General features: G+C 39.0%; 1 protein-coding gene across 1 annotated transcript in view; it reads right to left on the bottom strand.

The window, feature by feature from the left end:
• Positions 1 to 23851, bottom strand: part of LOC142000324 (uncharacterized) — an 88214-nt gene that overhangs the window by 17207 nt on the left and 47156 nt on the right. Inside the window, exons 18-23 of the mRNA XM_074974509.1 lie at positions 21521 to 21682; positions 8934 to 9112; positions 7991 to 8156; positions 5951 to 6112; positions 4828 to 4991; positions 336 to 517 (exon numbers count right to left, since the gene is read on the bottom strand). Coding sequence (XP_074830610.1) covers positions 336 to 517; positions 4828 to 4991; positions 5951 to 6112; positions 7991 to 8156; positions 8934 to 9112; positions 21521 to 21682 — 1015 coding nt within the window. The remainder of the gene's footprint in view (positions 1 to 335; positions 518 to 4827; positions 4992 to 5950; positions 6113 to 7990; positions 8157 to 8933; positions 9113 to 21520; positions 21683 to 23851) is intronic.

Below are 23851 nucleotides of genomic sequence, written 5' to 3'. Positions count from 1 at the left end.
AATATTATTCTCATTTTGCAGATAGAGAACTCAGGCATAAAGAGTATATGACTTGCTCAAGGCCCCACAGGCAGACTGTGGCAGAGCTGGGCATTGAACCCAAATCTCCAGAGTCCTGTTCTAGTGCCTCAACCACAAGATCATCTTTCTTCCCTGTCATTTTCCCTCACAAAACACCTGTGTGAAGTTCTCAAGCATGAAAAAACAACCCATCTGCAATTCTTGTCACCATCAATTTTTGAAGAGGTTTGCAGGTCCAACAAAAACATGTTAAACTTTAGACTATTGGCATATATTTCATAACGATAAATAGCAGTATATATTTTTCACTTTACCTGTCAAAGAGTGGAACAGCAGTCCAGCCTAACTGTGATTGTGTATTAAGCTCCAGGATCTGACCAGGGTGGGATATTACTTTTCCTGGTCTCTGTCCACTTGGATCCGGAACATAAATAGCACTCAGGCAAAATATTTGAATTAAAAGCACACTATTATCATCAAGATAAGGGTGTAACACCTAGAACAAAATACAGAAATTTTAAGAGAGAGGCCTAACTTAACAAAAACAAAAAAAACTGAATCAAAGAAAACTAAAGGTAGAATAAAGCAATATGAAAAGGAGAAGTATCTCAAGATGTTCCACCCAAAAATATTACACTTCACTGAACTCTTCTTTAGAGGGCTGGGTGTCTGCTTCTAACTACTGAGTAAAGTTAACATGACCAGATTTAATTAGCTCTTTGACAGTACAATTTAGTGATGGATTTCACAGGAGGAAAACTGAATTCAAAAAGAAAAAGAATAATATAATTTTTACCAACCAAACACACAAATGGAAAAACCACGGGGAGCTCACAGTACATGAATATTCTTCTGTGAAGATGCATAAACATCAGTACAGAATGTATATGAGAAATGTTATTAAGTATCTACTGAAAACTTTCTTTCTACATTGTTAATAAACCAAATTTACTGAACAACAACAACAAAAAAGCACACTCCAAAACTTACATGCCACAAATGTGACTATTTCTCAACACTGTGCTTTGAATTAATGGATGAAATCATCCAGGTTATTTGTCACTTTAAACTTGCAATTGGACAGTGAGAAATTACTAATTCTTGACAATCAAAAGAGCTAAAAAATGCCTCCTCACCACTTCATGAAATCACCACTGCTTAGCTAACTCCTGTGAGGCAACTGATTGAGATTTTTCCCCTTAACTTGAGAGACAATTCTCAGCAGTTAAGTGTACGTTAATAGGTATTTCTCTGCAGAACAGATGTTTTTAAGTTTCATGGGTATCATAAACATTAAGATCTGTGCAGTGTATTTTAGAAAAGAGTTCTCCTTAATTGTTAACACTCAATGTAACACTGAATGAGGGGAGTTTGATCCTATAGGGAGGTTTAGAATATATAAAGAAGTTGGAGAGCGGTTTTTCATATTTTGGTTTATCTAACTTTTTGTAGTGAAACACAGTATTGTTCTAATTCTGAAATATGCTGCTAGTCATGATGTGAAAGGTTATTACTATAGCCATAAAATCCATTCCTGAAGGCCAGTTTTATTTTCCCCCCCCAGTAAAGTGAAAGTTCAAATGCCCTTTAAAATAAGCAATTCAGTACAAACCAATGCATCCACTACTGATTTATTTTATTCATAAAGTAATAATTTACTGGTAAAATTCAGTCAATTTCATTAGAAGTTTAATGAACTTAAATAAATCAAAAGGACAATGAAAGCAAATATAGCACGATTAAACAACAATAATTTATGAGAAAAAGGCACACAACTTTCAATTCCATTATACTCCAAATCGTATATTAAACAAAAACAGGCTTTTGAATTGTTTAAAAGAAAGCGGTATCCATTTTGCTCTTTGCAATGTCTGGGAGTCCATAAGGGAAGGTGAATTTATCATTTAACTAAACTGTATTTGAAAGTAACATTTCTGATTCATATCTGCATTTTTGAGCCTTCTCCTGACAGTGCCAGCAGTCTCAGAACGCAATGCCAGAGACTGTAACTCAGTTTTATTCTAGTTTAAAATTGGTTTAACAATAAAAGAAAAACTTTGCTGTTTAATATTTAAACTGTATAATTATTCCTTTAACACAATGCCCAGGGACAATGAAAACAGTGAGTTTCAGCTGTACTGGCTGGTCTAGATTGTAGAGAACTTGCACAGCAGCACATCACAACTGCTGTGTACGGTGGAAGCAATTACCACAGCAGATCTCTAAAGGGAGGAAATGTACGTCTCTCTTGCAAACATGGGTGAGGCCAGTGGGTACATGCACATAGTGGATCCATGGAACTCAAATCCCATTAAATGTGGGAGCCACAAACTATATCCATTACCCCTGCTGGGTACCTAACAGCAGCTGGCCTTGGTATGGCTATATGCTGATGCCTTGTTCCTGAAACACAGACATAAGGAAAGGAGTACTTGTGGCACCTTAGAGACTAACAAATTTATTTGAGCATTAGCTTTCGTGAGCTACAGCTCACTTCATCGGAAGCATTCTTTTTACAGACATAAGAATTAGTTTCCTTATTCCTGTTGTGTTGCAGTGCAGATACAAGCAAAGAAAGCCTTTCCAACCAGCCCTTTGCTCACTTGGCAACTAGACATTAGAGAGATGGGTGCACAATAACTGCTTAGACAGATTGCCAAGGACCGGGCCTGTAATTATGAAACAAATTTGTGAAAAATCAATATTTAGCTCCAGGTGTTTTTTTGGGGGTTGGGGGGGAGGGGGCAGATTCTATTAAAAACTGGATCTCAGGAATCTAGTGTAAATTGTAATTGCTACTGTTAATTGTGCCAGTCATGTTAGGAGACTTTAGGAATATGAAGATATCTCCTTATTACTAGAGTAGATATACTAGAAACTAGACTGCTACATGTAAGAAGGGAGAATTCCAAACTGTAGTAGAGAAAATCCTCATATATTTGAGGAAATGGGGAGCCAAATTATGACATTTTTCTCCACTTAGAATGCAAACCTTTTGTTGTGGATACAGTGTCCACAAATGATGTATCATGCCAAAGTAAAGAGAAGTAAAATGGGCTAAATTATGTCTCTGAAACCCAATGGAGCATTGGAGTGGTGTGAACAACAGTGGTTGCGGAGAATGGCATTACGCTTATGTAAGCCATAATGCAAAGGCATTATGCTTATGTAAGCCGTAATGCCTCCAGGCACAATGGAGGAAACATATTTAGCAATACACTTGCTACATACACTTCTTGAAAAGGTACAGCATGTGCTTACTCCCTTTCTGGTGCACGAGCTGGCACGCAAGGGGCAAGACCTTGTTGATCTGGAGTTTGTAATGATGTCAGTAGTACTAGCTGGACCCCAAAGCTTTTGCTCATGCAGCACAAACAGCTGCATTATGGGTATGTAGCATTTGGTTGCTCTTGGAAGGGAGAAAGGGTTTTTGTGCACCTCTTCCCTTCCCCTACAAGTGAACCACACAGGAGCAGTAATAATTTCACTCTCTATTTTCTAATGGGTTAACTTTTGGGTTACAGAAATTAAATGATATCAAGCATATTGATTTATTGCATTTAATTATTTTCTTATATTGTAAATATATATTACATACAAAAAATTACATGAAAAGAACATTAAGATTGCAAGCCAAAAACTCAAAAGTTAGGAACTGCCTGTACAAACTTAATTTGATCACCTTGTGTATATTAATTATGAGACAGCCTTTAATTACATGCTCACATACTAATTTTTCCCACAGGACTTCCTCCCCATTCAGTGCACAGGATGCGCCTGCTCTGACAATGAATCAGGTTTGAGCAGTGAAGGAGACTGTTGTGTGTAGGACCCTTGCCTCATTTGTTGCAGAGTTGACAGGTGTGTAGAAAATGAGTCAGGGGATTACAGGAAGAGATAGTATAGTCACATGGTTAAAGCACTTGAGTGCTGTCCTGGATAAATGGATTCTATCCATTCCTCTACCACAGAATTCCTAGGTGATAGTAGGCAGGTCACTTAAATCAAACTTATCAACAATTGGCCACTAATTGTGTGTTCCTCATTTTCTGGGTGTCCAACCTGAGACCGGGGCTGGAATGAAGAGAAAGTCCCTCTTTGCCCCTGTAGGCCAGGGATGGCACATGCATAGTCCAGTCATATGTGAGGAGATGGAGTATGCACAATCTGGTCAGAAATAGGAGGTATGAAGGGCTGGAGCATGTTCAGTGAGGATGGAATCTTCTGAGATTTTAGCTGCTAAACTGTCAGTCTCTATCAAGTAGGTGCACACTGAGAAATCAGGGTCTTACAATGGGAAGTGTCTGGCAACCTTAACAATAGGCCGTGCTATCAGCCCCATCTATACTGCTGTTAAAAACTCCCCCAGTTGAACCAATTAAGGGACTCTAAAGGGTTCAGAGGGAGCTCAGTGAAGAAAAGGCTAGAAGAGGAACTGTGGAGAGAAGCTGCAGGGAGAGAAGGTCTTCTGCAATGGTCCCTTAATTGGTTCAACTGGGGGCACACCTGCTCTGGCACAGGGGAGCTGGACCTATTTTTAATCACAGGGGCCAGTCATTGTGTGACATTCCTTATAAATATTATATACTAATTGCTCAATCAAACTTCAAATGCCAGACAACAGCTGGCATAGAAGCTGAACCATACCTATACAGCTTGGGTTTATCAGCTCAGCTATTACCCTTAGACCTCACAGAAGTTTGTTTTTTCATTATTTAAAAAATGAAAAATACCTGTAAATATCCTTCTCTCTCTTGATATAGATAATTCGTGGGGAGCAAATGCAAAGAGGCAGTTATTACATACCACAGATGGATCAGTCCACTGTGGTGATCTCTGTAGACTTGTGAAATCAAGTTGGCTTGTTAGAAATTTTTCTTCTCCTGCCCATTGTTGAGGTAACTCAGGAAAATGCATGCTTGCAGCTCCCCGAAGGACTCTGGCGAACACATTTACATAATATCCACCAGCTGCATAAAAAAATAGGCAGCACAGAAGATTAATTTGTACATATTTATGACTAGGCATCTAAAATGCCAAGAAGTGCAACTATTTTGCTACTTATAACTTCTACATTAAGTCAGATAGATTGTCAATGAGACAACCTGGTCTTTTTAGGGGCAAATCCTGTCCACTTATCAAAGTCCAAATAACAAGGTGATATGTTGAAGAATACAGTGGAGGTTGAGGGGCAGGAATGGTGCTTCCTCAGGCAGTTGGGGGAAAATGGCCAATGGATCAATAAAATTGCAGATTTATTGGTCCCATCAAAAGAGAAGAACCCTGCCTGAGGGGAATCTGGGAGCCTCTGTGGAGCACAACTCTGTCGCATGCTGATGGTGCAGGTTCTCTGCGCTGGCTTCCAGAATACACCCAATGGAGAAGAACCACCTGATTCCCTTGGACTACTGTGGGCTGGTAGGATTTGCCCCTTAATGCTCAGGTGCATGGATTTTATGTTCCTCATCTGTGAAAATCATTGTTGATGGGAATAAGAACTCCCAAAATCCTAACTATTTTTTAAGTACATGTGACATTTCTCTCTCTCCAATCATACTGTTAATTAGAAATACTGTTTTATTTTACTTTAGTATTCTACTTTATTTTATTACTACACATTGTTCAGAGGTACTTTCAATACAGACATTTCACAAACTATCTGAGCAAACTCATAGATCCTGCAAAAAAATCACAAGTACATTTCATAGAATATCAGGGTTGGAAGGGACCTCAGGAGGTCATCTAGTCCAACCCCCTGCTCAAAGCAGGACCAATCTCCAACTAAATCATCCCTGCCAGGGCTTTGTCAAGCCTTATTTACCATCACGGGGAATTTTGGTCATAGTGAAAAGTTTTGTTTTGTTTTAAATAGTATTGCTTATTAAAAGAAATAAAATACAAATAATAATCTTTGAGTATTTGTAATCACCTTTAAGTCCAAAGGCTTGTTTGACCTTTATGCGGATGCCTGCTTCTTGCCGATAGCGGACTGCATGATGTATATTGATATATTTTGGAAAGTGTTCTGGTTGTGAATGTCTTTTTTCATCCAACCTTTCCACATACCAGGCTTTCAAATGATCAAGTGTAACTGCAGAAACAAACATTGACATCTTATATATAAATTGGCAATTGACCAATTCTGCATTTTGATGCTTAAATCAGCACTTACACATCCAAAATAACCATTTAAACATTTAAGTTCCACACCATGTATCCAAATATAAAACAAAAGATATGTCTAGACTGTGGGCTTTACATGGGTCATCCAATGCATTTTTGCCCGTACTTCCCTATTATCCACACTCACATCATCTAATTCAGTGATGCTCAGACTAAGGCTCGGGAGCTGCTCTTTAATTTGTCTCCTGCAACTCTCTGCAGCGCACGACATTAAAACACTGAGTGATTTAATTATTAATCAGTCTAAGTTATCAACCAATCAGGATGCTTCTGCTATGTTATTAACCAATTATAGAATACTAGGTCAGTCATTTTGCTGTGAGAATAATAGAAGAATAAGAGAATAAGTGCACCAGTGATGATGGGGCACTTTCTTGTGTCTGTACCAAAATAATGTTATGAGGAGGAAATAAGGTCACTTCTTCTCTAAGAAGGTAAATGCCAGATGATCTCAGCAATCTGGCACCATGCACCTTGACAATACAGTCAATACTTCCTAAGCTGGCATTTCTGAATCCGCCTCTGTGGTTGATCAAGGCCTGTGGAAACTGGGAGTAGTACCTTTTCGGCTGACATACTCATTGGCTCCTGCTGGTGGGCAATGGGGTTTGGAGACTCTACTCTCTGCAACAGAGCCATTATTTCAGGCGCATTTCTTATGTCTGTCACCTGTGGGTAAACCACAGTGTTAAGGGCCTCTCAAACCTCCACTGCCACTGTTGGTCATTCCAGGTCTGCACGACATGGTGGTCCCACTAGCTGTGCTAGCTGTTCTGCACCAGTCTATACATGAAAAATATCCAACAATTTCAGTATTCATCAGTCTGTCGAGTCTGCCATGAATGAACCCCACACTGAGTCCCGCCACCTTCTGCATCTCAGACAGTGCTCCTGAAATGCCATCCAGTGTCTCAACACTGGGTCTGGAGCAGGTCTCTGCAGACTGCACTCTGGGAGGTGCTTGTGCTTGGCCAAGTTCACATGCATTCAAACTAGGACACAGGTACATGCTGCAGTGTATACACAGCCCGGGAGACTTAAATTAGGAACTCTTAGGCAATGTCTAAACTATGGATCTTACAGTGGCATAGCTGTACCGCTGCAGCTGTGCTGCTGTAAGGTGTCCTGTGTAGCCACTCTATGCCAGCAGGAGAGAGCTCTCCTATCGGCATAATTAAACCATCCCTCATGAGCAGGGGTAGCTGCGTTGGCAGGAGAGCGTCTCCCGCTGACATATCACTGTCCGCACTAGCACCTTTGTCGGAGAAACTCATGTCGGTAGGGGAGTGTTTTCTTCACACCCATGACCAACAAAAATTTTGCCAACAGAAGTGCCAGTGTAGACAAAGCCTTACTGTTTTAATGGCTTGATGTTAAATTAAGATTAAATGTAGGTGTGACATTAATCAAAGCAGGATTATTTTAAATTCTACCTTGCCCATGCATCCTTTAGGTAGTGCCCAGGAATAATAATACTTCCACGTGAAACTACTATTGTTGAGTGTTTCCTAATCAATTAGGAACAATAAGTTGATTAGCTACAAATACACATATTACTCAGTAAAAACAGCATGCCAAATCTGCTCTCAGATACCCATGTGCACCTCCCTTTAGTACTGGATTCATGGGAGCTGCATGTGAGGGTCTGAGGACAGATTTGGCTCAGTATTAATAAATGATAAACAGAGCTTAGATATATAAGTAATCATATTGTATTATGGTTTGTAAAACAAATAATAGCAGGAAGAGCATTCGTGAATTAGGTACCAATAATTAGTTTTCGTACCTTTGCTTTGTTCTTTGTCAATTAAATGTATTGCCATGTCTTGTACAAGTTTTGGGAAGCTGTTGTCCTTTTGAAAGCTGGATATAACCTCTAGCTCTGAATTACTGGGCTTAGCATCATTTGAGAAGTAATATCCCATCAAGTAGCTTGGTGCAAGCACTGAAAACTGTAAAAACACTGTCAAACTGCAGGGTTCTGGTGTAAGCTATTGGGACGACTCAGGAGAAATTAAACAGCTGCAATCAGCAATGATATCTCAACAGTAGCAAATCTTTGTCCGCATAAATAAAAATAAATTTACTATAAGAAAAACCATACACAGAAAAGATTCTCGATTTTGGAATTCACCCAGCTCTAAGCACTTGGATGTAGAGCCCTGCCTTCCAGAATCTCCTTTTTCTGTCTCTCAAAAACCCCTCTAACAGCCCCTCCCTTGAGCATCTGTGAAAACTGAGGGGAAGGTGAAGATGGAGTTAGTCCTTTGTGTATTTGGTACTTGTTAGTGCACTTACACTCTGCCACATCTAGGTACAGTACACTTCAGTCCCAAAGTCTGTGATTTCAAGCAGTTATGCAACTCCCTTGCCTACACTAGGATGTAAAGGCACGATTTTAGCATGTGGTAATAAAAATATTTTAAAACTCTATTGTAGACAAGGCCTAGTGCTTCTAACACATGCTTCTCTGGTCAAGTTAATGACTAGGGCACCTCTAAGGCTCCTCCTTCGGATTTAACTCAACTAATTTAGCAAATGTTAAAAAGGGTGTGCTTTGCCTACATTAGACTTTTAAAATGTATTTATTAGCACACATTAGCCAACAGGAGTTAACATCACACCTTTAAATTCTGATCTATATAAAGCATATAGCACTGATTTCCACAGTGCAGCATGCATTTCAAGCAGATAGAGTAACTATTATGGCTGAAACTCTCTATACTTGCCTGAGTATGTGGTAACAATTGAAGTAGTATAGTGCAGCAGGGAATCACTGGATACTGATTTAATGCAGATGGTGTAAAAGCTGCTGGTTCCTTGGTTGGCATCCCTCCTCTCAGTCTTAATTGAAATCCTCCTACGTTTAGCTTCCCATCATCATCAAACACACGTATCACAGAGTTTCCTATAAATATAAAGCAGAGGAAAAACTACAGAGAACTAGGGATTACTAAAGATTTTACAGTGCATTTGTTTGTTTTGAGTATGTGATTTTCTCTCAAACGTTTCCAATATTTCCCTTAACAACTGAATGGATGAAGAAGATTAGGTCCATGGAGAAACTACACAAGTGCCGTATTTAGAAATACCCTGATTATCCAAAAGTGCGGTTGACTTTTCATAGGATGTTGTAAAAGATGGCTCCGACAAGGCCAGGTCTCAGGATCTCTATCACTTCTTTCATGTATAAAAGCTGCTGTGACTCCTTTTCCTCCATTTTCAGTATATCCCTCAATTCTCTCCCTTTACAGAAGCAAATCTAGGTGTCCCAAACTAATATTTATCATCAGTTAACAGGTCTTTCCTGGTAAGTTACTCTGTATATAACTTACTTATTGTGAGGAACAGTTCTGCCTGACTTCTCAGTTTGGAACAGAACAAACTCTGATTTTCTGAAACACTTTTCGTATCCAAGTTATCCCAAAATGCTCTGCACAGTAATGAGTTAGATCATGGCAATAGAAGGAGTGTGTAACGCAAACCTGGCAGCCATTGTGTGTTCCGAATAACTGACATACAGTCATGAACATTAGAATCAGCTTTAATGAGAGATATAATTGTTGATCAAGATATCGGGGTTATTTCCTATGCCTGAAAATTAAAAATTCATGAGATCTTTAACTTCCATCTGAACAGCCACCATAAACAGGCACTAAGAATCTTAGTTTAATATCCTGTTAAACTTCTACTTTCAACATCTTTACTTTGCTACTTAGCATTTAAAAGTCTCCAAATGTCCATCAGCTCTGGTGATCCCGATCCTAACTTTCCATATTTCTAACAAGTCACTTCAATGACTCCTCTTTTTATTGATTAAAACGAGCCCAACTCCCTTTACCTTTCCATCTAATTGCAAGATGTGGTATCATATTTCTTACCCTTTGCTGCATCCTTTCCAAATTAACAACACTGGTTCTGTGCCTTATCTTACACAGGTTTTCCAGATGGAAATATAAGAAGTGCCAGCAGCAGTAGTGTCTTTTGTTTTGTATTCTGTCCATCTGCTAATACGGATATCTCTTTTCTAAGTCCCCTCAAGTCAACGGAACTACTCATGTGATTAAGGTAAGCTGGATTTATCCAATAACCTAGCACATTTTTTGCCTCTTTTTACTGCAGTTGTGCACTACTCCGATAGTTTTGATTATTTTTCTCACAACGCATTCCAAATCCTTCTCCTGATCAGTAAACTGGAAGGCTATTCCCTTTAACATAATTCCCTGGTCTAGTTCCTTGTTTATTTGTCTAAATTAAACTATAGTTGCCATATTCTGGCCAATCACCTAAAGATCCATTCTTTTGAATCCAGTTGCAAAGTATAGACTAGAAGTATTTCTATAAACAGTGGTTTAATTGCATTTCAGTTTAAAATATTTGTCTGTACTAATTTTCTATGCTCTATAAAAAAAGGTTTTGTTACTTTATTCCCAGGCTTCTGCTAGTAGTGATCCTCACAGTCCCTAGGAGGTGCATTTCAACAGTTTGCATTGTGCTATGAAATAAAACTCTGTGCTCTATACTTGAGAAGACACAAACATCGGAAGGTATAGTGAGGATCAAAGAGAAATGACAGAGGAAAGAAAGAGGGCTAGGTAATAATACTTGCTTAATATAACTATTATAACAACGTCTCCAGAATCGACATCCACTGTATAAACTTGAAGAACACATGTATTGATATCCATTACTTTTGGTTCATCTCCATTTAAGACTATTCGGTACTGGAATTCTGGATTTCGAGATGAACTATTAGGAAGTGGAAATGCCATAATATCAGGCAAGCTATTCAGCCCTGAATTCTTGATTTGCCCTGTTACCTAGGAGGAAAAAGTTAATTTTCAATGTGCTTTATTAATTATTATTATTATTACTTAATTTTGTTTTATGTACTTTTGGACACAGAATATTAATTTGGAAATATTGTAGCATACTAAAATACCTAAAGAAACTTCTAAACAACCTTTTTGGAAACCTACATTGTATGTCTTTGGCCCTAATTTTTAAATCACAAAAGCCAAATTCTTCCTTATTAGGGCTGTCAAGCGATTAAAAAAATTAATCGCATTGCTAAACAATAATAGAATACCATTTATTTAAATATTTGTGGATGTTTTCTACATTTTCAAATATATTGACTTCAATTACAACACAGAATACAAATTGTACAGTACTCAGTTTATATTTATTTTTATTACAAATATTTTCACCGTAAAAAACAAAAGAAATACTATTTTTCAATTCCCTTATTACAAGTAGTGCAAACTGTAGTGCAATCTGTTCATCATGAAAGTTGAATTTACAAATGTAGAATTATGTAAAAAAACCCTGCAGTCAAAAATAAAACAACATAAAACTTTAGAGCCGACAAGTCCACTCAGTTCTACTTCAGCCAATTGCTCAGACAAACAAGTCTGGTTACATTTGCAGGAGATAATGCTGCCCGCTTCTTGTTTACAATATCACCTGAAAGTGAGACCAGAGGTTCACATGGCACTGTTGTAGCCGGCGTTACGAGATATTTACCTGTCAAATGCCCTAAAGATTCATATGTCCCGTCACACTTCAATCATCACTGCAGAGGACATGCATCCATGCTGATGACGAGCTCTGCTTGATAACGATCCAAAGCAGCGCTGACCGACGCATGTTCATTTTCATCATCTGAGTCAGATACCACCAGCAGAAGGTTGATTTTATTTTTTGGTGGTTTGGGTTCTGTAGTTTCCGCATAAGCGTGTTGCTCTTCTAAGACTTCTAAAAGCATGCTCCACACCTTGTCCCTCTCAGATTTTGGAAGGCACTTCAGATTTTTAAACCTTAGGTCAAGTGCCGTAGCTATCTTTAGAAACCTCACATTGGTACCTTCTTTGCATTTTGTCAAATCTGCAGTGAAAGTGTTCTTAAAATGAACAATATGTGCTGGGTCATCATCCGAGACTGCTATTACATGCAATATATGGCAGAACGCAGGTAAAACAGCAGGAGACATACAATTCTCCCCCAGGGAGTTCAGTCAGAAATGTAATTAACGCATTATTTTTTAACAAGCATCATCAGCATAGAAGCACGTCCTCTGGAATGGTGGCTGAAGCATGAAGAGGCACATGAATCTGTAGCACATCTGGCACGTAAATATCTTGCAACAACAGCTACAACAGTGCCCTGCAAACATGTGTTCTCACTTTCAGGTGACACTGTAATTAAGAAGAGGGTAGCATTATCTCCCATAAATGTAAACAAACTTGTTTCTCTTAGCGATTGCCTGAAGAAGAAGTAGGACTGAGTGGACTTGTAGACTCTAAAGTTTTATATTGTTTTATTTTTGAGTGCAGTTATGTAACAACAAAAATCTACATTTGTAAGTTTCAGTTTCATGATAAAGAGCTCACACTACAGTACTTGTGTGAGGTGAACTGAAAAGTACTATTTCTTTTGTTTATCATGTTTACAGTGCAAATATTTGTAATAAAAATTATATAAAGTGAGCAGTGTACACTTTGTATTCTGCACTGTAATTGAAATTGATATATTTGAAAATGTAGAAAAACATCCAAAAATATTTAATAAATTTCAATTGGTATTCTGTTATTTAACAGTGTGATTAAAACTGTGATTAATGGCGACTGAATTTTTTTGAGTTAATCACATGAGTTAATTGTGATTAATGGACAGTCCTATTCCTTATATATGTTTGCAACTTCCATTTACTTGAACAGGCATTTTGCATGAAAATCTGAGGGCAGATTTTGACTTTGAAACCTTTATTTCAGAAAAACCCTATTCACTGCAATTCTCCAGAGTAATTAACATAATACTGTACAATACATGAGCCTGAAGAGTGTGACATGTTGAAGGTGTGCTCAAGATCAAAAAAGGGCAGAGAATAAAGTAAAAGGGACCGATCTGATGTAAGTGAGTGAGTCACATCATTTCACGAGCCCAGAACCTAATAAAGTTTAAAACAAGAGAAGTTCAAGGATTATGCAAGCGTTACTATAAAACAGACAACGCAACCTCTTCCTGGCCTTGGCATTTTTTTTCTAGGATATGTCCTTGAAAGATTTCTTCACTGTATTATGCACAAAGTCTTTCCATCAACATCAGCCGTGTGTTTCTTTGTGTTCTGCTTACTTTTTAAAATAGCTCAGACATATTTATTAGGGCCATGCTTCGTATTTGTGTTAGAACACAAATAGGGATGAATAAACAGAGGGGTCAATTTTTATTCAGTCCTGAAAATTACTTGGATCCAAACAGAATACTTTCTGCCTGGGGGAAAACTATGTGATGACTGATTTGGTAGCCCTAATAAGCCTGGTGCAGTAAGTCTTTGAGGTCTGGAATCAAATTCTTTTTAACCCCACCAGTAATAATAATAATAAAAAAAAAAATTTAGAGGACTTAAGAATCACCTCTGCCTAGATTTCCTAGTTAGATCCCATCATGTCCATCTAACTAGACTGGTGACTGCCTGAAAGGAGTTTACAACTCAGACAAGGCATTAACTGAAACCTAATGCAAACACTTGTTGTATAGGCAACTAAAAGGTAATGAATAGAGATAATTTATTGAGCCAAGATATTACTGAAGTTTTTAACTAATTAACATAACTACCTCAACTCTAAGGCAAGATATTGTTCTTTCTTGAGGGACAGTATGTACTACACAGATTATCTGATTTTTCACCAATTTTATTACAAATTTCCAAATTTGGGGCCCAATCCTGTGAAACTATTCTCACATGAACAGCCCTTATTTCAGGAGTGCTTCTAATGAAGTCAATGTAACAAAGCATGAGTAACAACAGCCAGTAGCAGCAGCAATGGGACAAGGAGAGGCCCAGACTCCACTGTCCAGAGGCCCTATGTTCTATGTAATCCAACGTAAGAAAAGTCAGACTCACCCCATTGTATAAATTGTTTATAAAAATAAGGAAAGTTGGAGACAGAAATACTGGTACAAACTGAATTGTTTAAAGAAAAGAAGTACCTGTGGCACATTAGAGACTAACAAATTTATTAGAGCATAAGCTTTCGTGAGCTACAGCTCACGGATACAGACTAACACGGCTGCTACTCTGAAACCTGAATTGTTTAAGTTACAAGTACTGTGATAAGAAGTCTTTAAGACTCCTTGGTTCATATAAAAAGCTGAAAGGTTCTAGAGAATGGTAGGAAATGTTTATAGTTTAAATCACCAAAATGTGTTTTGATTGGTTAATTGTAATGGGATGAGGTTGCCATCTCTTGTTGGATATTGTTTATTCAGGGGTCACTGGAAGAGACAGTGGGAAAGCCAGAAAGGTGGACTGGAAGCAGCAAATGTCATCAACATAGATGTTGCTGCTCCATGGTCTCCTGGGGCTTTATTAAATATCGTGAATATCTATACATCAATTAAAATGTGAAACCACAGTAGTACCAAAACTTACCTTTGTTATTGTTGCATTATCAGGGATATAACAAAGTGCATCTATATATAGATCAAATGGACAGTTTAATGATGTAGGACTTGGTAATATGGTAGAGGAATTATATGGGATTCAAGGTACATACAGAAAGTCAGACTCTTGAAGCCTGAGAAATATGAACAAACAGAGGACTTTATACTAGACCATTATTAACAATAAAATGTTATATATTCGTAAGGTAAATTATCTACTAAAAGGTATTCTATTACTTTTTTGTTAGGTAGTTACAAACATCTGTAAAATCAAGAATTTAAAGAATAACTAAAATATTATTAGCAAGCAGTTCATGATATCAGCTTCAAACATTGTCAACAACTGTACATTAAAGACATACGGGGATATGTTCAAAAGTATTCCAGGTACTTAGGAGCACAAGTCCCATTGACTTCCACTTTTGAAAATCTTCCCCATTAGAGCAAAACATTTCCAAGTCTGTAAAACGTACATTTGTGGATGAACAACTTTTTCCACACATTACCCTGTAATGTTCTTCACCAACTTATAAGAACGTTTGGACTTTTTCAGAAATGTGTGTTTATCAGAAATAGGTTCTAGTTGGCTGAGTATAGGGTTAGACGACAAATGGAATCTAGCATATCCTGAAAGTTAAATGTGTGCTTAAATTCTATGCTGAATTGGTGACTGATTAACTTTAATTTTCTTAAAAGTAAATGGGAGTTGAAGGTTTTCAACACCTTGCAGGATCAAGCTCTTCAGGGTCTGATTTCACATCATAAGGGGTAAAAGCACATAGTTAAATCAACTAATGAACATTAGGAAAGCTCCAGAGTGATTTCTGTCATGATCCATTTTGGTCCTGATGTAAAGCTCACAGAATTCAATGATAGTCTTTCCAATAACGTCAATAGGGTTTATATCAACAGTCCTGGGTCTCACTTCTGGTTTATGTCTTATGATCCTAAAAGCCTATGATTCAGGGTTTCAGCTGGCCACAGGGGCCAGGAAGGGATTCCCCACAAATGTATTCTGGGTTGTTTTTTTCCTGTCTTCTTCCTCTGAAGCATCAGAGGTTGCCATGGCTGGAGATGGGACTTTGGACGGGGAGGGCCAGGGCTCTGAGGTGGTACTAAGCATTCTCTCTCTCAGGTGCCTGGCTGGCTAGTTATTGCTCACAATCTAACTGATTGCCTTATGTCGGGTCAGGAAGGAATTTCCCCCTAGCTCAGACTGGCACAGACTAATGGTTTTTCCCCTCCCTCTGCAGTGTGGGGGTATGGGTCACTTGCTAGGATTATCTGAGTATATCTCAATCAATCATTTCCCTGGCCTTGCAAGGGCCTCAAGCATTGGTCTTCTCAATCCCTCCATTCTTTGCCTGTGGCACATAATAGTTTATTCTGCTGTGGGCTCTAATATTTTGGTGTAATTTCAGTTGTTGGTTTAGCATGTGGTGCTGTTGTCCTGTGATATACGGGAGGTCAGACTAGATGACTTGTAGTTCCTTCTGGCCTTAAACTCTACGACTCTGAGATCTGGCATTTAAACTAGACAAAAAATCCCCCCTCCCACCCCCCCATGTAACATAACACATAAAATCATCTTCAGGAACTTCTTGATACATTCTGAAGCCTCTGTTCCCTTCCCCACAAACTACTGAAAACTGGGGGGGCAGCTCCAATACTGTTGCGTGTTAACTGAATTATGATAACAGAATGTCAAGAAAATGATTCAGATTCTTGGGTGGTTTTCTTCACTATTTTACTGAAATGGTCTATTTTTCAGTGTATTATTTTTATGTTACTAATTTTATAATTTACAGAACCTTTCTCCAGTATAATTTTTTTCCTGTAACTATCTAAAAAGCACATCTATAACACAGCCAACTCTCTAGTGACTAATTTTTTTTTTTTTATCAGTTATCTCTTTCATTTGGCCGGTTTATTTGCAGATTTATGATCCGTTGACTTTCACAGTTTGAAAATTAATACTAAATCAATACTTTGTATAAATTTATTATGGTTTTACTGTAAATTATTTTGCAATACATTGTTTGGCAGAGGTTGTGCAAAACTGTATTGTATATAAATGAAAACATTAACCAAACTGAAGGCATAAAATCAGTTAAACACCCTAATACCGCAGCTTTAGAGTGAGAAAGTGTGTAGCATTTTTATGTAGCATATGGGAAAACTGCAGCATGGGAGTGTGAACATTAATTCTACAGCTGTACTAAATCTACTGTGTCAGCCTCTGTCTACAAGCAAACCAGATTTACAGAAGTAAATTTTTACTGCAGCACTGAATGCTGAAAATGGATAACTTGGTAAAGTTCAAAAGAGAGAGACTTATTTTAAAAGGAATAGACAAGGTTTAGATGTATCTGTAGAATAATCACAGGCCAATAATTCCATATGTAGAAAATTATTTGAACTAATTAATGTTCTTCCCAAATGTTTAACTTTAAGCAATTGTTGCAATCATATTTCAGCACAATGTCAATTATGCAACAATAAATATATCAGGATCCAAACAATGAATGACATAAAACTTTCTGTTGATCATAATTTCAGTGATTACCTTTTTCTTCTCATTTGGCTGTTTCTCTGTGTACATCTTTCCTTGGATGTATCATAAACAGATAACTGGATATTTGAATGACCCTGGGCCAAGTCTGTAGATATAATTGATTTGTCTATTGTTTTTATATTTTCCAGTACATTTAAAAAACAGCACACTGTATACCCATACAGAAATAAATATACTCAGAAGGTCAAATGCTGTTAAACTGTTATATCACTTAGGAAATTTAGTATAATAGCATATTGAAAAATCAATTAAGAAAATTAAACAAAAACCCCCCACTCTACAGTGTTGAACTGGCTCCCCTCGTACTGGCCCCCTTGAAGACTGCACAGAAATCACTCTGCAGTCCCTCTGTGTCAAGAACCACAAAGAGGCGTTATTAGGTATGACCTGGGGTTCGTGGTCTGGACAATAAGTATATTATCATCTAGCCCCTGACCTGGCAACGGCCTTTAAGTCAGCTCCAGTGCAGATTATCCCTGACCTTAGTTCAGACTATATGATTGGGGCTAGCCTTGGCCAAAATACAGAAAATGCCAATGCTGCTTTGGCACTGTATGTATATATATATGGCTGTTTTGGAGGTTCATTATAGTTGTTTCAATACACCAGCCAGAATATGGCCCATTAATTTTTAAATTCCATACAAAATAAAAATGAAAATAATTATTTTGGTGCTTTGCCTATATCTTTCCCCATTTCTTCTTCTTTTTGCAGAGTAGCAGCCGTGTTAGTCTGTATTCGCAAAAAGAAAAGGAGTACTTGTGGCACCTTAGAGACTAACAAATTTATTTGAGCATAAGCTTTCGTGAGCTACAGCTCACTTCATCGGATGCATCTCTTGTTCTGTTGCTCTTTCCTTCTCTCTGTTGGTTTCTCCTTTCAGTCTACATTTGTTGCAGCTATTCTGTTCCCTGACATCTATTGTACAACTTCCTGGTTCCAGAATCTTCTTTTGTTCTGCCTGTCCCCAGATCCCAGTGTCACCTGTGGTCTGTCCGCAAACCTAGTTGCCACACTTGACACCTCCATTTGCTCTCTCCTCACCTCCAGCAACCCACCATCAAAGCTGCAACTATAATTAATTTTTAATTTAATATTTTACAAGCTGTGGTATGGTTTACTCAGTACAGAAGCCAAAGGCAGGAATTACAAAACAGTAGTTGTTACTTATGTCTTATACAGTGTCCAGAAGTGCCCCTGTTTTTAATCCAGGCTTTGCTACTTCCTTGATGTGCGGTCTTGACTGAGCTTCTTAGGTCAAAATTTAAAAATTTTAGTGCCTATATCCATATTTACACCTGATTTTCCAGAGGTGTTCAGGTGTCAGGTGTCCCAAATTAAGTTAACAGGTGATAAGAGGCACTCATCGCTCAAAGGCAGACCTCTTATTTAGCTACCTGTATGTGGGTTTAGTTCAGGCAACCAAGACTTACAATTTTTACTTTAATATCTATGTCTCATATGCCACATCTGTAAAATGAGAATATTAATATTGTTATGCTGGAGGCATAAAGCTGAGAAAGTAGCAAGCAGAACAAGAGACAGAAAGAGAGGCACTTGTAGTGTGGTCCTGAGGAAAAGCCAAGAGAAAGAGCTTTTTGGGAAGACATTGGTGAAAAGGCAGGCTTGAAACTGTGAGCCAGGAAACTGTCCCCTCTTGTTTGATACTACTGCAAATGACCTTTTGAGACATGTACAGAGAAAAAGAACTTTGTATAATTCTTTGTAAATAAACAGGATCAAATATCTTCTGAGAGCTAACAACAACATTTACCTACCTATCTCATACAGGGTTGTGCAAATTAAATATTTAATATATATTTAGTACTTTGAAGAATGTAAGTTCTACGATTAACACTATTAAAAGATTTAGCAGCTGTGCACAGACTGTATTTTATGTTGGAGCTGCTCTGCCTTTCAAATTCCAATATTACAAATAATTAAACTAGGAGGTTCTAAGGGTCCAACCCTTTGACGTACCAAGAACCCTGAACTTCCACTCAAATCAACAGTAGCAAAGGATGCTTAGCACCATACACAATTCAAGACCCTAAAAAGGAACGTTATTTGAAGGTTACATTGGCTATTGAGTCAAAAACCTGGATAATAAAAAGCATCATACTCATACTTTAAAAAAGAACTGAGAAAACATTTGCCACTCTTCCTGTTTTGCTACAGAATGTGGTCAAGGTCAGTGTAGACCTTAACTTAAATTCATGGTTATAGCAAAATAAGAAGTCCACATGTTGCCTCAAAAAAAACCCCAGAGTCTGACTCTCTGTCCACTGCCTACCATCTGTGTAATCATTTACATCTCTGCAAAGCGAGTGCAGGATAACTAGTGAGTATAAAGACAGGTTTCAGAGTAGCAGCCGTGTTAGTCTGTATCTGCAAAAAGAACAGGAGTACTTGTGGCACCTTAGAGACTAACAAATTTATTAGAGCATAAGTTTCGTGAGCTACAGCTCACTTCATCGGATGCATAGAATGGAACATATAGTAAGATATATAGATATACACATACACATACAGATAAGTTGGAAGTTACCCTACAAACTGTGAGAGGCTAATTAGTTAAGATGAGCAATTATCAGCAGGAGAAAAAAAACTTTTGTAGTGATAATCAAGATGGCCCATTTAGACAGTTGACAAGAAGGTGTGAGGATACTTAGCTTAAAGAAATAAAAAGAAAAAAGAAAAGGAGTACTTGTGGCACCTTAGAGACTAACCAGTTTATTTGAGCATGAGCTTTCGTGAGCTACAGCTCACTTCATCGGATGCTATGAATCCGACGAAGTGAGCTGTAGCTCATGAAAGCTCATGCTCAAATAAACTGGTTAGTCTCTAAGGTGCCACAAGTACTCCTTTTCTTTTTTCTTTTTACGAATACAGACTAACACGGCTGTTACTCTGAAACTTAAAGAAATAGATTCAATATCCCTCAGACAGAGACAAACACCTACAAGATCTCTATCAAGCATTCTTAAAACTACAATACCCACCTGCTAAAGTGAAAAAACTGATTGACAGAGCCAGAAAAGTACCCGGAAGTTACCTACTACAGGACAGGCCCAACAAAGAAAATAACAGAACACCACTAGCCATCACCTGCAGCCCCCAACTAAAACCTCTCCAGCGCATCATCAAAGATTTACAACCTATCCTGAAAAATGATCCCTCACTCTCACAGATCTTGGGAGACAGACCAGTCCTCGCTTACAGACAGCCCCCCAACCTGAAGCAAATACTCACCAGCAACCACACACCACACAACAAAAACACTAACCAGGGAACCTATCCTTGCAACAAAGCCCGATGCCAACTCTGTCCACATATTTATTCAAGTGACACCATCATAGGACCTAATCACATTAGCCACGCCATCAGGGGCTCGTTCACCTGCACATCTACCAATGTGATATATGCCATCATGTGCCAGCAATGCCCATCTGCCATGTACATTGGCCAAACCGGACAGTCTCTGCGCAAAAGAATAAATGGACACAAATCTGACATCAGGAATCATAACATTCAAAGACCAGTAGGTGAACACTTGAACCTCTGTGGCCACTCAGTAAAAGATTTAAGGGAGGCAATTCTGCAACAGAAAAAGTTTCAAAAACAGACTCCAAGGAGAAACTGCTGAGCTTGAATTAATATGCAAACTAGATACCATTAACTTGGGTTTGAATAGAGACTGGGAGTGGCTGGGTCATTACACATATTGAATCTATTTCCTTAAGCTAAGTATCCTCACAACTTCTTGTCAACTGTCTAAATGGGCCATCTTGATTATCACTACAAAAGATTTTTTTCTCCTGCGGATAATAGCTCATCTTAACTAATTAGCCTCTCACAGTTTGTATGGTAACTTCCAACTTATCTGTATGTATATATCTTACTGTATGTTCCATTCTGTGCATCTGATGAAGTGAGCTGTAGCTCACGAAAGATTATGCTCTAATAAATTTGTTAGTCTCTAAGATGCCACAAGTACTCCTGTTCTTTTAGTGAGTATAAAATGCTTCCAAGTCAGAAAGGTCCACTCAGACTGGTAGTAGCATTTTATACTTACTTTGCATAGGTGTGAATGACTACACAAGACGCAAGACAGTTAAGTATCAGACCCATCATCTTCTCAGTATTCCATTCCTTAATAATCACTAAAAAAATAACTGAAGGAACTCTTATTGAGAAGTTGACAAGATTTTAGACTGCTGATAACATTTGATACATTATTCAAGAGTGTATTTTTCTCATCTATAATACCGTGACCACTTTAATTTTTCAAATTACCTTTTGAGACATGCTTCAAAGTATAATCCATAACGTTATAAGGAAGTTTCCCAGGATGCAGTGGAACAAGTGTAGAAAACACTTTAGGTATCCATATAGCTCCAATATTTGTAGTTTCTTGCTGAAATACATCCACCATTTGCCATCCAAGAGTCAGTGAGTCTACAAAATACAACATACACAAACAAACACACATAAAAGAGCTTATTACTCATAACTATTCAAATCTTGTACAGTGCATTGGTCAGATATATTAAAATTGCTTCTAAGTTCCAACTTTATAGCATCTTTTTAAGAAGTGTTACATATAGAAGCCAAGATGAATTCTAATACACTACTCAGTGTAAGGGTTTGACTTCACAAGTAGTCCTATTGACTTCAGTTGGACTACATGTGGAGACATATATTAGTTGATGTAAGGGTGGCAGAATCTGGCCCTACATTAACAGACACCTAGATCAGTGGTTCTCAAACATTTTTTTTCGCAGACCACTTGAAAATTGCTGAGGGTCTCGGCGGACCACTTAATGATCTTTCCAAATGTTGTTTGTAGCGTTAGCTAAATATTGTAAAGTGCTTTGGGTAAAAGCACTATATAAAAAACACCTTAATAATAGTAAACGTTTTTTTGTTCTTCAAATAAAAGCACACTACTCATATTTTAATATCAGTAGACTTACCTTTCTAATGCGATGGAGGTGCCCTCTTTCCCCGGCTGCGGCAGCCCTCAAGCTGGGGCTGGGAAGGAGGAGGGGGTCTCTCCCCCACCACAGAGCTGAGGCTGGGAAGGAGCGCCATCTCCCCCCGGCAGCCACAGCCCTGGAGCTGGGGAAAGTTGCCTCTTTCTCTGGTCACCACAGCCCTGCAGGTCCCAAATTTCCCCACTCCCTCTTCTCACCCCACTGCCCTCTCCCATCTACCCGCTATTCCCCCCAAAGCCACCACCTCACCTCACATGTGCATCTTCTCCAAGGTCCAGGCACCTTATTAGTGGAGGGTCCGCGCAGGGCTGGTACAAGGATGTTTCGCACCCGAGGCGAAACTTCCATCTTGCACCCGCCCCCACCCCCGAGCCCTGCGGCAGCTCCCCACCACTTCCCCACTCCTCTCTATCGGCCCAGGGAGCTGTACAGCAGCTCCCCACCGCCCACTTGGCCCAGGGAGCTGTGTGGCAGCTCCCCCCTGCCGCCGCCGCCGCCCCCCCCTCCTCTCGGGCCAGGGAGCTGTGCTGCAGCTCCCTGCCCCAGCTCACCTCTGTTCCGCCTCCTCCCCGAGCACGCCACCGCCGCTCCACTTCTCCCGCCTCCCAGGCTTGCAGCGCCAAACAGCTATGGAGGAGGAGGCGGCGAAGCAGAGGTGAGCTGGAGCGGGTAGTGGTTCCCCTGCGTGGCACTGCCCCCCCCCCCATTACTTGCTGCAGGTGGCCCTCCTTGCGCCCCCCTACCCCAGCTCACCTCTGCTCCACCGCCTCCCCGGAGCGTGCTTTTGGCCGCCCCCAACCACTTGGCACCCTAGGCGACCGCCTAGTTCGCCTAGTGGTTGCACTGGCCCTGGGTCCATGGACCACAGTTTGAGAACCACTGACCTAGATATTAAGATAATAGGCACCTTCGATAGGTGTTCTAGTGAGATGACAATCTGGTGTGGGCAGCAGGGTGGTATGATTTAGTACACTAGCCTTTAACCTCTGGAGACTTGAGTTCAACTCCTGACTCCAGGTCACAAGCTGAAATTAATTCAGTGGCCTTATCCTGGTTTCCATTTATTTGTACACATCAGAAAACCACTACACAATTTGGTATAATTCAATATAGAGAAATATGCTGAATAACTGTCTACATGTGCATGTCTCATCAAAATGCTATTAGTGTTCAATCCTGCAAGGTTCTGAGCCCTTTCGACAAGCTGCTGAAGACCTTAAACTCTCACTGATGTAATTGGGAATGGAGGATGATCAGAAACATGGTAACTAGTGCTCTGCACCTTGCAGAATGGAGCCCTAATCCTTCACTTTCCACAGTCAATTTCTTATAAGATCCTTGGGGAATTTTCTAACATATCTTTAGCAGCAGTATAATACTTCCTGCTATTTTAGAAAATTTTAGAAAACACAGACTTGCTGCTGTTCCCATTAAAGTCAGTGGCAGTTTTACCACTGACTTCAATGGGAGCAGGAATCAGCATATTATAGATGCAAGTTATACATTGCATATATTTTAGTAGAGATCTGGAATGTACCACCAGGATCCCAGGCACAATACAAAACATTTGATATCGCCCCTCCATCTAGGGGGCTTCTCCATTTATAAAACTGAAAAGTAGAGAGTTAAA

The sequence above is a fragment of the Natator depressus genome, chromosome 17, assembly GCF_965152275.1.
Source record: "Natator depressus isolate rNatDep1 chromosome 17, rNatDep2.hap1, whole genome shotgun sequence".
Classification (NCBI taxonomy): domain Eukaryota; kingdom Metazoa; phylum Chordata; order Testudines; family Cheloniidae; genus Natator; species Natator depressus.
This window is presented reverse-complemented; position numbering and strand designations above follow the sequence as displayed.